The 13869-nt window shown below is 33.7% G+C and overlaps 2 protein-coding genes across 2 annotated transcripts; one reads left to right on the top strand and one right to left on the bottom strand.

Annotated features, from left to right (window-relative positions):
• Positions 1 to 4708: 4708 nt before the first annotated feature.
• On the bottom strand, positions 4709 to 5632 carry LOC308678879 (olfactory receptor 14I1-like; the record flags this gene model as incomplete). The annotated part of the gene is made up of 1 exon (XM_081346111.1): positions 4709 to 5632. The coding sequence occupies one exon, from the start codon at positions 5630 to 5632 to the stop codon at positions 4709 to 4711; it is 924 nt and encodes a 307-aa protein (XP_081202237.1).
• Positions 5633 to 10688: 5056 nt separating this feature from the next.
• Positions 10689 to 11633, top strand: LOC308678878 (olfactory receptor-like protein OLF3; the record flags this gene model as incomplete). Its single annotated transcript, XM_081346110.1, has 1 exon — positions 10689 to 11633. The coding sequence occupies one exon, from the start codon at positions 10689 to 10691 to the stop codon at positions 11631 to 11633; it is 945 nt and encodes a 314-aa protein (XP_081202236.1).
• Between the last annotated feature and the right edge of the window lie 2236 nt (positions 11634 to 13869).

Genomic DNA, 13869 nt, shown 5'->3' with positions numbered 1-13869 from the left:
TCAATAAATGATCTAAATATATAATTATACGTAATATAATATATATGTGAGGCTAAAACATATAGGGAACAATTGCTGCAATTGGGTATGTGTAGTTTAATGAAGAGAAGGGTGAGGGGTGACATGATAGCAGTGTTCCAATATCTCAGGGGCTGCCACAAAGAAGAGGGAGTCAAACTATTCTCCAAAGCACCTGAAAGCAGGACAAGAAGCAACGGATGGAAACTAGTCAAGGAGAAAAGCAACCTAGAACTAAGGAGAAACTTCCTGACAGAACAATTAACCAGTGGAACAACCTGCCTCCAGAGGTGGTGAATGCTCCAACACTGGAGGTTTTTAAGAAGAGACTGGCCAGCCACTTGTCTGAAATGGTATAGGGTTTCCTGCCTGAGCAAGGGGTTGGACTAGATGACCTCCAAGGTCCCTTCCAACTTCTTCTTCTTCTTCTTCTTCTTCTTCTTCTTCTTCTTCTTCTTCTTCTTCTTCTTCTTCTTCTTCTTCTTCTTCTTCTTCTTCTTCTTCTTGTTATTGTTATTGTTATTGTTATTGTTATTGTTATTGTTATTATTATTATTATTATTATTATTATTATTATTATTATTATTATTATTATTATTATTATTATTATTATTATTATTATTATTATTATTATTATCTGAAAATGCAGCATGTACTAGGTAGGTACAATATGTTTAATATGTATAGTATGTGCATAGCAATATGCCATATATGCATTCCATTAACAATTGTAACTGACAAATGGTAACACAGAGAGATAGTCCTCTGAATGTTTGAAATTGAATGGACCCCTTGGGGTGTGGAAATTAGACCACTAAGAAATGGCTTAATAAAGTCTCATAAAACATGCTTAAGCCACCATGTGGTAATGAAAATCAGCTAACCCTATTTAAATGTCATTGCTAGTCTTATTCTAGCTAATAAATTATAAGTGGTGAATTCTGTAACAGATTTTGTCACATTCTGCCGGCTGGAGCCTTGTGTCAGACTGTGTGATGTTGGCTTTTGCAGTTCTTTTAAAGTCAGCTTTGGAACCAGAGGTTGCCATCTTCAAAAGACTGCTGGAATTAAATCACTAGCTGTTCAGACCTGCCTGTACAATCTCTCCCATGCATGCTATGACACATCCTTGAGCCTAGCACATCTCCAGAATCACGGGGTATGACATGCCCTGGCATGTCCCGAACAAGGCCTAACCCCCTTTTTTACCAGCAGACACAAACACTCATGCCCCGGATTCGCAGCCCTGACGTGCCTGAACAAGTCTACTTGCCACATGGCTGGTTGCCTCTTGTGAGTATTTTAATTCCTGTTAATATTCCTTGTCTTTTTGCTGTAGGGGGGCAGAATACATTTTATTAAATACCTTTTAGAAAAAGGGGGGGTTAAATGCAAGCCCTGGCTGCCTTTTAGGGGGCTCCTTTTTTCCAGCTTTTGAGGCCCTGATTTTTAAAACTCCACAAAAATTAAAAGCATCATTAGGCTAGAATGATTAGAAATAAAAAGCTTTTTTTTTAATTTCAGAGCTCCCCAAAGAAGGGCTTGTTTCCCAAAAACACAGGCCTCTGTTAATTATTTACTTTGTTTAGGTTATTCTGTTTGTTTTGAATGTCCATAGTCTAGGGTTAAGCTAGTCATGTACCCAGAGGCTTGACTGCCTTGACTTATTGATGGGGGCTAGGTTCAACACGCCTTATCTGAAAATAGGGCTGCTAGGGTTACTCTTGCTTATCTTGATGGGCTTAGGCCAACACGTCACTTCCGCTCGCCTTATCTGAAAATAGGGTGGTTACTTCCGCATATAGGGCCATGATCTGCTGACGTAATCAACACCATGTGGGTTTGTTTACTTTGATGACATCACTGATCAAAAGTGCTGATAATTTTCATTAAAAAAGGTATACACTATTACTACTGACAAGCATTCTTGAAAACACTCAGTAACCAAGGTGTCTTGATTCAAAGTCAGCTTTTTGATGACCTGTAATTTATATGAGTTTTCAAAACAATCTATATGCTTATTTAAGGAAGTGTTTCTTTGTTGCCTGGAGGCTCATTGACTAACTTTGAATAAGATATAGTTCATTGACTCTGATTATAAGAGGGGAGGAGTCTATCAACAGGCTTGTCTTTTTATTTTATTTTTTAAAGAGGATGGATAGCCATCTCTCACTAATTCCTTAATCCCTCCATATAATTCTTGTATGTTGTACCAACAGACTCTTCCTGATTTGTGCAATACTTCATGTACACCCCATGTGCCATTCTCAACCCTGTTTCTATAAATGGTCATTCTGTTTAGATAAGTATTATGTCTGAAATGATGACCAATAGGTTACCTAGAATATAAATAAATATAAAGAAGCAAACAACCAAATAAGTAAAATAAATAAAGTAAAATAAAGTAAAATAAATTTATGTTTTTAATAAATTTCTCATTTACCCAGTCATAATGTTGACATACTACAAAATCAAAATACATATACAAAGATACTTCAATACATTTCTCATTATTCTTTTATGTACAATTTACAAGCAATGTTCCATAAAGCAGACACATTAGATTATTTTCAAATATATTTAATTCATGCTTCCATATAATGTATTTCAGTGTATGTATATATAAACACAGAAAGATATAAACAGAGACACAAACACACACTTTATCTAACACCTCAATATCTGAAATACATAACATTCCATTCAATTATTTAATATAATTCTCTGAATTCTAATTTCCTATGTTTAGGTAGATCTTAGTTCGGTTTCTATCCTGTGAATTAAAAAAGTATACAAACGACATAATTTCTAGTTAAACTACAATTGGAAGAGTTTACTCAATTTCACAATAAAATAAATAAAAATAAATAAATTAATCAACTGTAGTATGAGTTCTAAATGTAGCTTTTTGTAATGTGTAAGATTGTGTGGGATGTTTTCCAAAATTTTATTCCTGCTTTTCTCTTTTCTGTTAAAATAAAAACAAAGTAATTGTTTTGTTTTAAAAAAGAAATAAATAAATGACTTCAAACCTCAAGAAGACTTAAAAGACTTAAAAGAACAATATTAATGTCCTGATAAAGATTAATGAATTTAAAATAAATGCAATAATGGAATACAGAATTATAATTATGAAATCAAAGGGCAATGGAATGTCAGTTTGGTGTGTGGTGGCTAAGAAACATGTGAGTTTAAGTTCTGCTTTAAGCATGAAAACCAGCTGGATGGCTTTGGGTCAGTCACTTTCTCACAGCCCAATCTTCCTCATAGGACTGTTGTTGTTTATTAGGAAGTCAGGAAGTTGTTTTAAAAAAGAAATAAATAAATGACTTCAAACCTCAAGAAGACTTAAAAGACTTAAAAGAACAATATTAATGTCCTGATAAAGATTAATGAATTTAAAATAAATGCAATAATGGAATACAGAATTATAATTATGAAATCAAAGGGCAATGGAATGTCAGTTTGGTGTGTGGTGGCTAAGAAGCATGTGAGTTTACGTTCTGCTTTAAGCATGAAAACCAGCTGGATGGCTTTGGGTCAGTCACTTTCTCACAGCCCAATCTTCCTCATAGGACTGTTGTTGTTTATTAGGAAGTCAGTAAAATTAATCATGATTTTGTAAATATTTCTCATATAGGATATTAGTACGATATTCCACAAAACAAAACAAAAAACTAAATTAAATTACTGTCAAATTCATTTCATCAATCCTTTGTTTCCCCAAATGTCAGGACAGCAATCAATTATGTATGAAATTGGTTCTTTTTGACCAAGAAACAATAACAACAGTAAATAAAGGGATATTAAGTTTTATTATTAGTTCAAGCAAACAGATGTAAAAACATAATGTACAAAGCATACATAACAAGCACAATAATATCCAAATCACTTACAAGCTCTCAGGAGCTCCTTAGTAACCAAAGGGTGACCAATTTCCACAGTACCCAATGCCAGGTTCTGTGTAGAAACTCCTACTAAACAACAAATTTAAAAGCTGGCACCATGACTTAATGATCCCGTTATAGTCATGAGATTACAAGACCTGACCTGAAGCAAAATTCTGAGAAATTCACAGGTTTGCAGCTATGGGAAGATTTTTCCCCATTCCATTTCTCTTTTGTTTAGCAAATAAGAAAGCAAGCAAGTTAACCTGGAAAAAACTCCAAATATTTAAAGTTTTCTTAATTTGAAGGCAAAATAAAAATATGTCACTAAACTTGAAATACAATTGCCTTCTGTATTATAATTGTCTTCTGCATCCTTTTTCTCAAAATATACACTGTAACCTTCTCTCTTGATATTAGATAGATAGATAGATGATAGATAGATAGATAGATAGATAGATAGATAGATAGATAGATAGATAGATAGATAGATAGATAGATAGATAGATGATAGACAGACAGACAGACAGACAGACAGACAGACAGACAGATGAGATAGTGGTTAATCCTCTAGATTAAAAGCTTTCAAGTAGTCACCAGAAATCAGGGTGACAGCGAAAAGAGATATATCTAATATGCTAAACAGATATATGTTCAGTTACAGAAATGAACAATTGTGTTTTCTAATAAGATAACATTTGTGATAATGGAGACTGGTCACATAGTTTTATATGTTATGTTTGTTTTTTCTCTTTCTCACAGATTTTTTTTTAAATTCTGGCAAATGAACACTTGATGCCTCTTTAAAAAGAAATAAATCTCAGATCAAAAAACTTTGAAAGAGCAGTTTTGATCTTCTTGTTTCTCATGCTGTAGATTACTGGATTCAACATGGATGGAATAATGGAATACATAATTGTAATTATGAAATCAAGATGAGATGGATTGTCAGATATGGATCTTAGGTAAGCAAAGCAAGCAGTAAACGAAAATAGGGAGAAGACTATAAGGTGTGGCAAACAAGTAGAGAAGGCCTTTTTCCTTCCTTGTGTAGAAGGAATGTTCAGCACAGCAGAGAAGATGTGCACATAAGTAACCATCACAAAGACAAAACAACCAAATCCTAAAGTAGAACTGAACATTATAATTCCAGGTTCAGCTACATATAAACCAGGGCAAGCAATCTTAAGTAAATATGGGATTTCACAATAGAACTGATTGATGATGTTAGAGCAGAAAGGAAGAGTGAATGTTGCAGTAGTGTGTAATGTGGCATTGAGAAAGCTGGCAATCCATGCACTGCCAACCATTTTAGTACAGGCTTTTTTGTTCATTATCATTTCATATTGTAAAGGATTACAAATGGCAATATACCGATCATATGCCATAATAGTAAGGAGGGAAACATCACAGCCCAAGAAAAAGAAAAACAAAATAACCTGAGAAACACACCCAGAATAAGAAATGTATCTTATATTTGTAAGAAAATTTAAAATAATTTTAGGTATAATGACTGAAACTGAACCAATGTCTTGGATAGCTAAATTCATCATGAAGAAATACATGGGAGTGTGAAGATGATGGTCAAAGACAACAGCAATGATAATGAGAAGGTTCCCAGTTAATGTTGTTAAATAAAGTATCAGGAATAAAGATAAGTAAATAATCTGTACCTCCCAAAGTTTTGAGAAATCCAAAAGAAGAAAGACAGATGTGTCATTATGCATTCTTAATTACAATAATCTTAAAAAAGCAAGGAAAAGTTAATGGAAAGCCTACTTAGCTTGAAGTATTTTAAAAACTAACTGATCAACTTTCACTGAACGTTACAATAAATCTTGATCATACAACTTTTGGAGTAACACCATTACATTTTGATTTGCCAATTATCTTACTTATTTTTAATTTCAGAGTGGTAAAACTTAGGCCTTAAGGCATTGTTATATTTCTTGAATTTGGAGATATTTGAGAATACATCTAGAAGTTTGAAGATATTCCTTCAGTATTCATGTGTAAGGACTGATCAGATTCAAACTTTTGGTTTCTTTGTTTTCTGTTTAGAGTCAAATTAATTCAGATGAAATTATCCAAATTCAATCAAGTTCCTTCAGTCTGAAGTGATTAAAATGATAGATCCAAAGAATGCCTGGAGAAAAAGGCTTTGCATAAGTTGAAGCTTTTTAATCATTTAAACAAATCAAAGTTAGTGACTTTGGTTTAGAAAGTGAATGAAAATGCCTTTTGAGAGAATGTTCATCTTGAACATTTATAAAGCCCTGGCTACTAAGGACATGTTAAAAATGAAAATGAGAGCATAAAGGGTAATAAACTGAATATAGATTACACAAAGATAATGTAAAACTCCAAACTCAGTTGATTCTTAAGCATTGACTTCAGTTGATTACATTCAATCAAGACATTGTACAAGACAGTGTTTTACTAGTTGTAAGCCACCTAGAGTCATCTCTAGGAGAGATGGGCAAGATGATTGTTAAATAAATAAACTCAAATAAAACACAAGAAAAGCCTTGGCTGAATAAGTTCAAAATCAAATAAGTCAATGTCTCACCATCTTTAGCCATCTATTGATCTATTTTTTTCCTTCAGCCATCAGTGAGATTTACTGTACATTATGCAGCTAGTGCTAATATTTAATCCAAATATATTTCCCCAGAGATGTTTTTACAATACTGACTCCATTGGGAGGATAAAAAAGACACTGTAGAATGTTTTTCTTTTCTTTTACTCCTTAGATTATTTCCTTAGAATCAGCACTGTTTTAAGTGGGATGAGGGGAAAATAATTTACAGGATCAATAATGAGAAATGTTATATTAAAGTATATGAACACTAAATGTAACTCTGTCAATTTTCATGTGATGGAAATTTTGTTGTTATTGTGCAGGATATTTTATAGGTGTCCTTAGAAATAAGGTGCTATTTGTTCTTCATTAAATAATGACAGAGGATGATGGTGTAAGAATTATTCTGATTTTAATTGTTGTATTCATATGCAGGTTCTGAGGTTTTGCTTGATAAAAAATACAGGAAACCAGAAGTTGCCTTCAAGCTTTACGTGTTTATTCAGCTGAACAAAGACCGGCTTCTCTAAAAAGAGACAAAAAGTCCCAAATATCAGAAAAGCCTTATTTTTATACCTACTTTGATTACATAAGTGATTCACCCAGCAAACCAGATACACATAAGATTAAGACTTTGCCCTTTAAGGGAGACACACTGTAGATAAGAAAGCAGAAGTAGCTAGTATGTTCCGTTTTGGGTGTTTCCCCAATATACTAGCTGTTCCCGGGTGGGATAGAATATTCTGTGTTTCCTTTGCTGTCCTTTCATGACCCTGCATTCATAGACCTGCAAGTGGCCATCTGCACATATTCACAATTGATACTGTCCCCTAAGTCCTGGTCATCAGTATACTGTATGTGATCCCTAAAAATATTTTTCTGTCCTTTTCAAACAAATTTCCTGTGTTATTCTGAAAATCAAGGGTTGGCAAACTTTTTACTATACAGAAGCTGTACCTAGCAATTTTTTGGAGAAGTGAGAATGACAATGGGAAACTTGGTCATGCAAATTTCACAGAAATATGCTTTGTTTGTAAGTGAAGTGATGTATTTATATTTTCCCTTTTGCATTATCTACCACAATATATATAATTCTTCAATATATATAGTTCTTCAATAAAGTTTGGAGTCTGATTGATTATATTTTATCAAGTTGTATTCACTCGTAGGAAATACATAGATTTTCTCTAGGACAGGGGTGTCAAACTCAGTTTCAATGAGGGCTGCATCAGCATTGCGGTTGCCCTCAGGGGGCCAGGTGGGTATGGTCAGGGTGGGCGTGGCCTACTGGGTGGGCGTGGCTAGAGTGCATATGGCCTACTGGGTGGGCGTGGCCAGCTTTACATCATTTGTATCAAGGGTGCCTATGGGGGCCTGGGCAGGAGTGGGACAGATCTGAGGGTCTCTGGCAGAAGGAGGGTCTCTGGGCCAGGGCCAAGGCAGTGGGGACCATTCCCTCACTGTTTCCAGGATGGCTTTGTGGGCCACATGAAACCACTTCGCGGGTCGGATCTGGCCCCCGGGCCTTGTGTTTGACATGTCTGATCTACAGGAAGAAAGAAGGGAAAAAGGCAAGGCTCAAGAGACTTTTATTCTGCTAGCCTGCTTCTTTAGTAAAAAAAAATTGTAGACAGATGAAGATACAGCTTGCCAGCCTTTTTGAGTGTAGCACATTACTGAGTCCATTATATATATAGATAAATCATTAAAATTATTTATTTATTTATTTATTTATTTATTTATTTATTTATTTATTTATTTATTTATTTATTTATTTATTTATTTATTTATTTATTTATTTATTTATTTATTTATGGTTACTTTTTATCCCACCTTTTATTCCTTAGATGTTTCTAGATCTGAATGCAACCATCTATATATTAATTAAGAATTACCACAAATAGAATTTGAATTCTAGTCCCACCTTAGGCACAAAGCCAACTGGGTGATTTAAGACCAGTCAGTCTTTCTCACCTCTAGGAAAAACAATGGCAAACCACTTCCAAAAATGATGTCAAGAAAACTGCTTGTATAGGCAGTTGCCAAGAGTCAGGAGTGACATGAAAGCAGGTGTGTGTGCGCACGTGCATACACACACACACACACAAACAGAGGGAGACAGAGACAGAGAGAAGAGAATTATTAAGAAGCTGCATTTTTTTTAACTTAAAACCCAAGTGGCTTATTTTAATTTTTTATTTTATTTTTTAATCCCATTTATATCCCGCCCTTCTCCGAAGACTCAGGGCGGCTTACAATTTAAAGCACAAATCAATGTGCTTAGCAATTAAGTCATACATGGTAACTTAATTGCCTAAAGGGGCGTATTCAGTTGTGCAATATATTTTGTAATTAAATTTAATGAAAGTCTATATCCATTATGGGAACTCAAAAGCTCTTAAGGTTCTTAGGTTAGAACATTTCATTTTCTTTTGTCTACCACCTGTGCAGGTAAGTTAGGCAGATTCCACTTTGAGGAATCCTCCTTTTGGACAGTTATTAGGAAGGGCTGTGATTCTTTTTCTTGTCCTAATTTCATATTCATACCGGTTCTCAGAATTTATTGCAAGGTTAGATTCAGTGATACTTTTATGGAGTCATGTTTTTCTGGCTTGCATGTTTACCCAATTATTTCTATGGAAGTACTTTTTCTAATACATAAATCATATTTGTTTTGGCACAATTTTATACATACAAATGTGCACTTACATCTAAATTGAGAAAATTAATATCAGGTAATCAAGACCACTCAAATTTATTTTATCTCTGGTTTTTATTGCCTGATATAATTGATACAACTTATCTGAATGCTACTAATACTATCATATTGATGATGGAAATTGATAGGGGATAATTGCATGATTATTTGAAAAAAGCATGATATCCTTGTATTTAATCTGTATCAATTGTTTTTCATTCTGTTGGTCACAATTCTAACAACATATTCATATTTGATTATTAATCTTTTGTTGCATCTTAGCATAGCCATTCATTTTGGTATCTTAGGTTAACAGGTTCCTTTTAGGTTTAATTATTTAATCTTAGGATTCATAGATTTAATGCTCATAATTCTGTATTATATTTTATTGCTGTATATAATTGAAAATATAGTTTATTTTGCTATTTGTTGTAGGAAATGTTATATTTCATCTTAACATATTTATCTACAGTATATTGACTTATATAGCTATGGGGAGTAAAGTAACAATGTAACATATCTTACAATTATAAATATCAATAGCTGTATTTTAAATTAAAAGATGACATCTTAATTTTTATTAGCATTCACTGGAAATTGCACAATTTTAGAAATGATTATGACTCACATACTAAGACATAACAACTGGATATTAACAAATCTGAGAAACAGTTGTTTCTTTAACCCAGTTGAAACTTCTTAGTGCTTTTCCCCCCCAAACACAGAGTAGACTTTGGGGTACATTTTACACATTTCCACTTAAATTTGGTCTATCTTATATTCATTATTTCATGATTATTTCTGTATTTTTGTCCAAAAGGTGCTCATAAAAAAGCACCTTTGGGATAACTATGACCTCAATGACTGAGAATTTCCATAGATTTCTTTTTTTGTTTGTTTGTATCTATAGTCACATGCCACCATGCTTTTCTCTATATATTATTCCTTTCATAATCAATCATACTTATTAACAGATATGATAGTTTAATATTTTGTACATTAGGTACTATTATAATCCAGGTTAAAAAGGGAGCAACTCTACCATTTGCCTTTTTATTCCATTTATGAAAAAGGAAAACATCTGTGATAAAAAGTTAAATATTTTTTTTTCTGGTGAAACCAATCTATCAGAGCAACTTGGTCTACCCAAATATGGGACAGAGCTAACTGCTTCCACTTTCACCTTTCAGCCCCAGTCTAGGAGCCTTCACAGGCAGTTACTTCTGCGACAAACTATTTCTGTGTTAAATTTAAATTTACTGACAAAGAAATAAAGGCAGACTAGTATAGCAATATTTGACCTAGCTGATGAGAGCTAAATAGCTCAAAATAGCTATACTAGTCTCCCTTTAATGAAAAAAGAAGGTAACTATCCTTATTGTTCCCTAAATGCCATACTTTTATTAATCAATGTTATGTATAAAAGAAATAATTATATCTCAAATGCAAATATAAATAATATCATATTTCTATTATTTTTTTCAGTCTGATTACTGTGTGAATGATGGGACAAACCAATCAGTCAGTTGTCAAAGAGTTTGTATTTGTGGGATTCTCCAGGGAACAAGGAATTAACCAATGCTTGTTTGTGATTGTCCTCTCCATGTACCTCATTACTCTTGTGGGCAATTTACTTATCATCACAGCTATCCATATTGATGCACGACTGAACACACCAATGTACTTCTTCTTAGGCAACTTGTCTTTTTTGGATATATGTTTTACAACCAGTGTGGTGCCTCAGCTGCTGTTCCATTTTCTAAGTAGTCACAAAACTATCTCTTTCAGCAAATGTATGATTCAGCTTTGCATCTCTTTGACTTTTGGCAGCACTGAATTCATTCTATTGGCAGCCATGGCTTATGATAGATATGTAGCTGTCTGCTGTCCCTTGCACTATGAGATCATCATGAGAAAGAAAGTGTGCATCCAGCTGGTACTGGCTTCCTGGAGTGGTGGATTTCTTAATGCTGTAATACAGACTGGGTTTACCATGCATCTTGATTTCTGCTCATACAGCACCATCAATCATTTTGCTTGTGAAGTCCTTGCTGTTATAAAATTAGCTTGTTCAGACCTGTTTGTTAATGAAATCTCTCTAATGGTGGCAGGATTCATCCTCCTCCTAATTCCCTGCATTGTGGTAATTCTTTCCTACATCTACATAATCCATGCAATTTTGGCAATTCATTCTTCTCAAGGTCGCTATAAAGCCTTCTCCACATGTACTTCTCACCTGATGGTGGTTACCCTCTGCTATGGCACAGCAGCCTTTGCTTATATGAACCCCCAAAGTAGCAAAAGTTCAAATCAGGATAAGATCCTTGCTTTCTTCTATGCGGTAGTTACACCAATGTTCAACCCCCTCGTATATAGCCTAAGAAACAAAGAAGTAAAAGGAGCCCTGAAGAAAATATTAGGAAAACATATTTCTGAAGAAAATGAATAAATCATTTGTGTACTGTGAATTGATGTACAATATTATAAAGACACAATACTAACTCAGGTATTTCCATGGTTATACAAGAAAGAAAGTATTGGGATATTAGTTCTACTCAGTGCTTTTTTTGTAAAAGAAAAAGGTGCCAGAACTCACACATGTCATACAAACCACCTTGCCTACCCTACAAGGTTCTATCCAAAAAAGGTGCCAAAACTCCGTTCTGAGCGTTCTATGAGAAAAAAAGCCCTGGTTCTACTCCACTAGTTCTAGGTATCTCTCACTTGAGTGCTTACCCTCTGCTATGGCACAACAGTCTTTGCTCATATGAATCTCAAAGCCAAGACATTCTCAAACAGAATAAGACTTTTGTATTTTTCTATGGAGTAATTACTCCCATGATAAGTCCTACATATATAACATAAGAATGAAGAAGTAAAAGGAGCTTTGGGTAAAATAGCAGGAAACACATTTCCACATAAAGCTAATGAATCATTTCTGAATTTTGTACTTCAGATTTGAATTCCCAAAAGAAGTTTAAACAGTATATCATGATACAGAGGTAAAAATGCAAAGAAATCATGGGGTATTCGATTCATTCCTCCTGTCTCTATCACTGTTTCCCTCTTTATTAACACAAATCCCATAGCTTTAATGTGTCTAGATAATCTAATGCAGACTTATAGTTGTATTAATATGAACACATTAAGAGTATCCATGTGAATGAATACCCTGTTTGATGAAAGAGACCGTAGAGACACTTTTATGACCTTTGAGTTTAAAATGTTTTTGTGTTTAAAATAAGTTGGGAGTAGTGAAGACAAAAAAAAATATACTATGTGTGGTGCCTTTCTCTTCTGTACCAGCTTCTCATGTTCAGGCAAATGTTCAAAAAATTCCACATTGTTCTGATGTTGTAAGGATCGTTAAACCATGTATAAACATTAATTATGTGGTGTTGATTATGGAAAACTGAGAATATATTTGACTAATCTGTACATTTCTTTAAGACTCCTCACAATAAGAGCATCTGAATTGAAAGCAATTATTGTACAGCATTACTTAGCCAAATCTCATGTACAAATCTGTCATTCAACAATGCTTCCAAATTATTAATAGTGAGCTATCTTGTCATTGATGGTAGTAATGGGAATCAGAGGATCATCTGAAATTTCAAAACTTCTTTTCTGTTGCGTTCTCTTTTCCAATGACACCCCAGATTCTATTTTAATTTAATTTAATTTAATTTTCAATTTAAAAGCTATTGACATGAAATTTATTATGTTTTTGACCTGTGGTAATGAACAGTAGGTAGAAAAATTAGCACTTTGATTTATCTGAAGAGCTCTGTGCATCTGATACTTTGTGATTGACAGCTAAATATGTGAGTTTGATACAATGAAATTTTGCTATCATGGATATGATAATCTTAGGTTGCAGATCTGTTTCTGTAATTTCAGTTAGCTCATAGCTAATTTTAAATTAAATCTATCAGATAAATATGAAAATATAAAGTGAAAATTTGCATTTAAGATTTGCATCTAACTGAGCTATATAATCCAATGATTATCTTTCTCCCCCTTCACACACATAGACAGACACAGATACTCATAACAAACACAGACATATTTATTGCATCAATCAACTGGATCTTTATTTATATTTAATTGTTCAAAATACTTACAGTATATGATTCCCTATCTTTCATAGCACAACTCTGAAAGACTCACAACACACCACATTTCAAGCATAGCAAGACTAGGGGAGTGGCAATGGGAGAAAAACATATTTAACAATAAAATATGTTATGTTCCTGGAAAATCAATAACATACAAGATGTATTGAAACCGTGATGTTACATTTTCACCTAGTGATTTTTAGCAATATCATGAGATCATCACTGACACACATAGACTTTGGCTCTTCACAGTGAAAGCTATAAAATTTTGCTCTGAAAGTCTTATATAAAGATCTTCATGGTGTGTAATGCAACTTGTCATGCAGCAATCCCTATGACAATATGTCCCTAATATAGATAGGGCTTATTTTCTCACAGCAAAGTTTAGGTGGAATCTATTTGTAATTGAGCTTCAATGTGAAAGATTGATATCTCTAGGAAGGTTCTCATTTTTATTGATATAATTTATTATGTAAACTAATTAAAATATACAAATTAATCTAATACAGACATGTCAAACTCGTGACATCACATGACATCATGCAATGTATCGGGACAGTTTTGCCA

Source organism: Vipera berus, assembly GCF_964194415.1.
Source record: "Vipera berus genome assembly, chromosome: Z".
In the NCBI taxonomy this organism is placed as follows: domain Eukaryota; kingdom Metazoa; phylum Chordata; class Lepidosauria; order Squamata; family Viperidae; genus Vipera; species Vipera berus.
The sequence above is the reverse complement of the archived record's forward strand: the minus strand, read 5'-3'. Positions and strand labels throughout refer to the sequence as shown.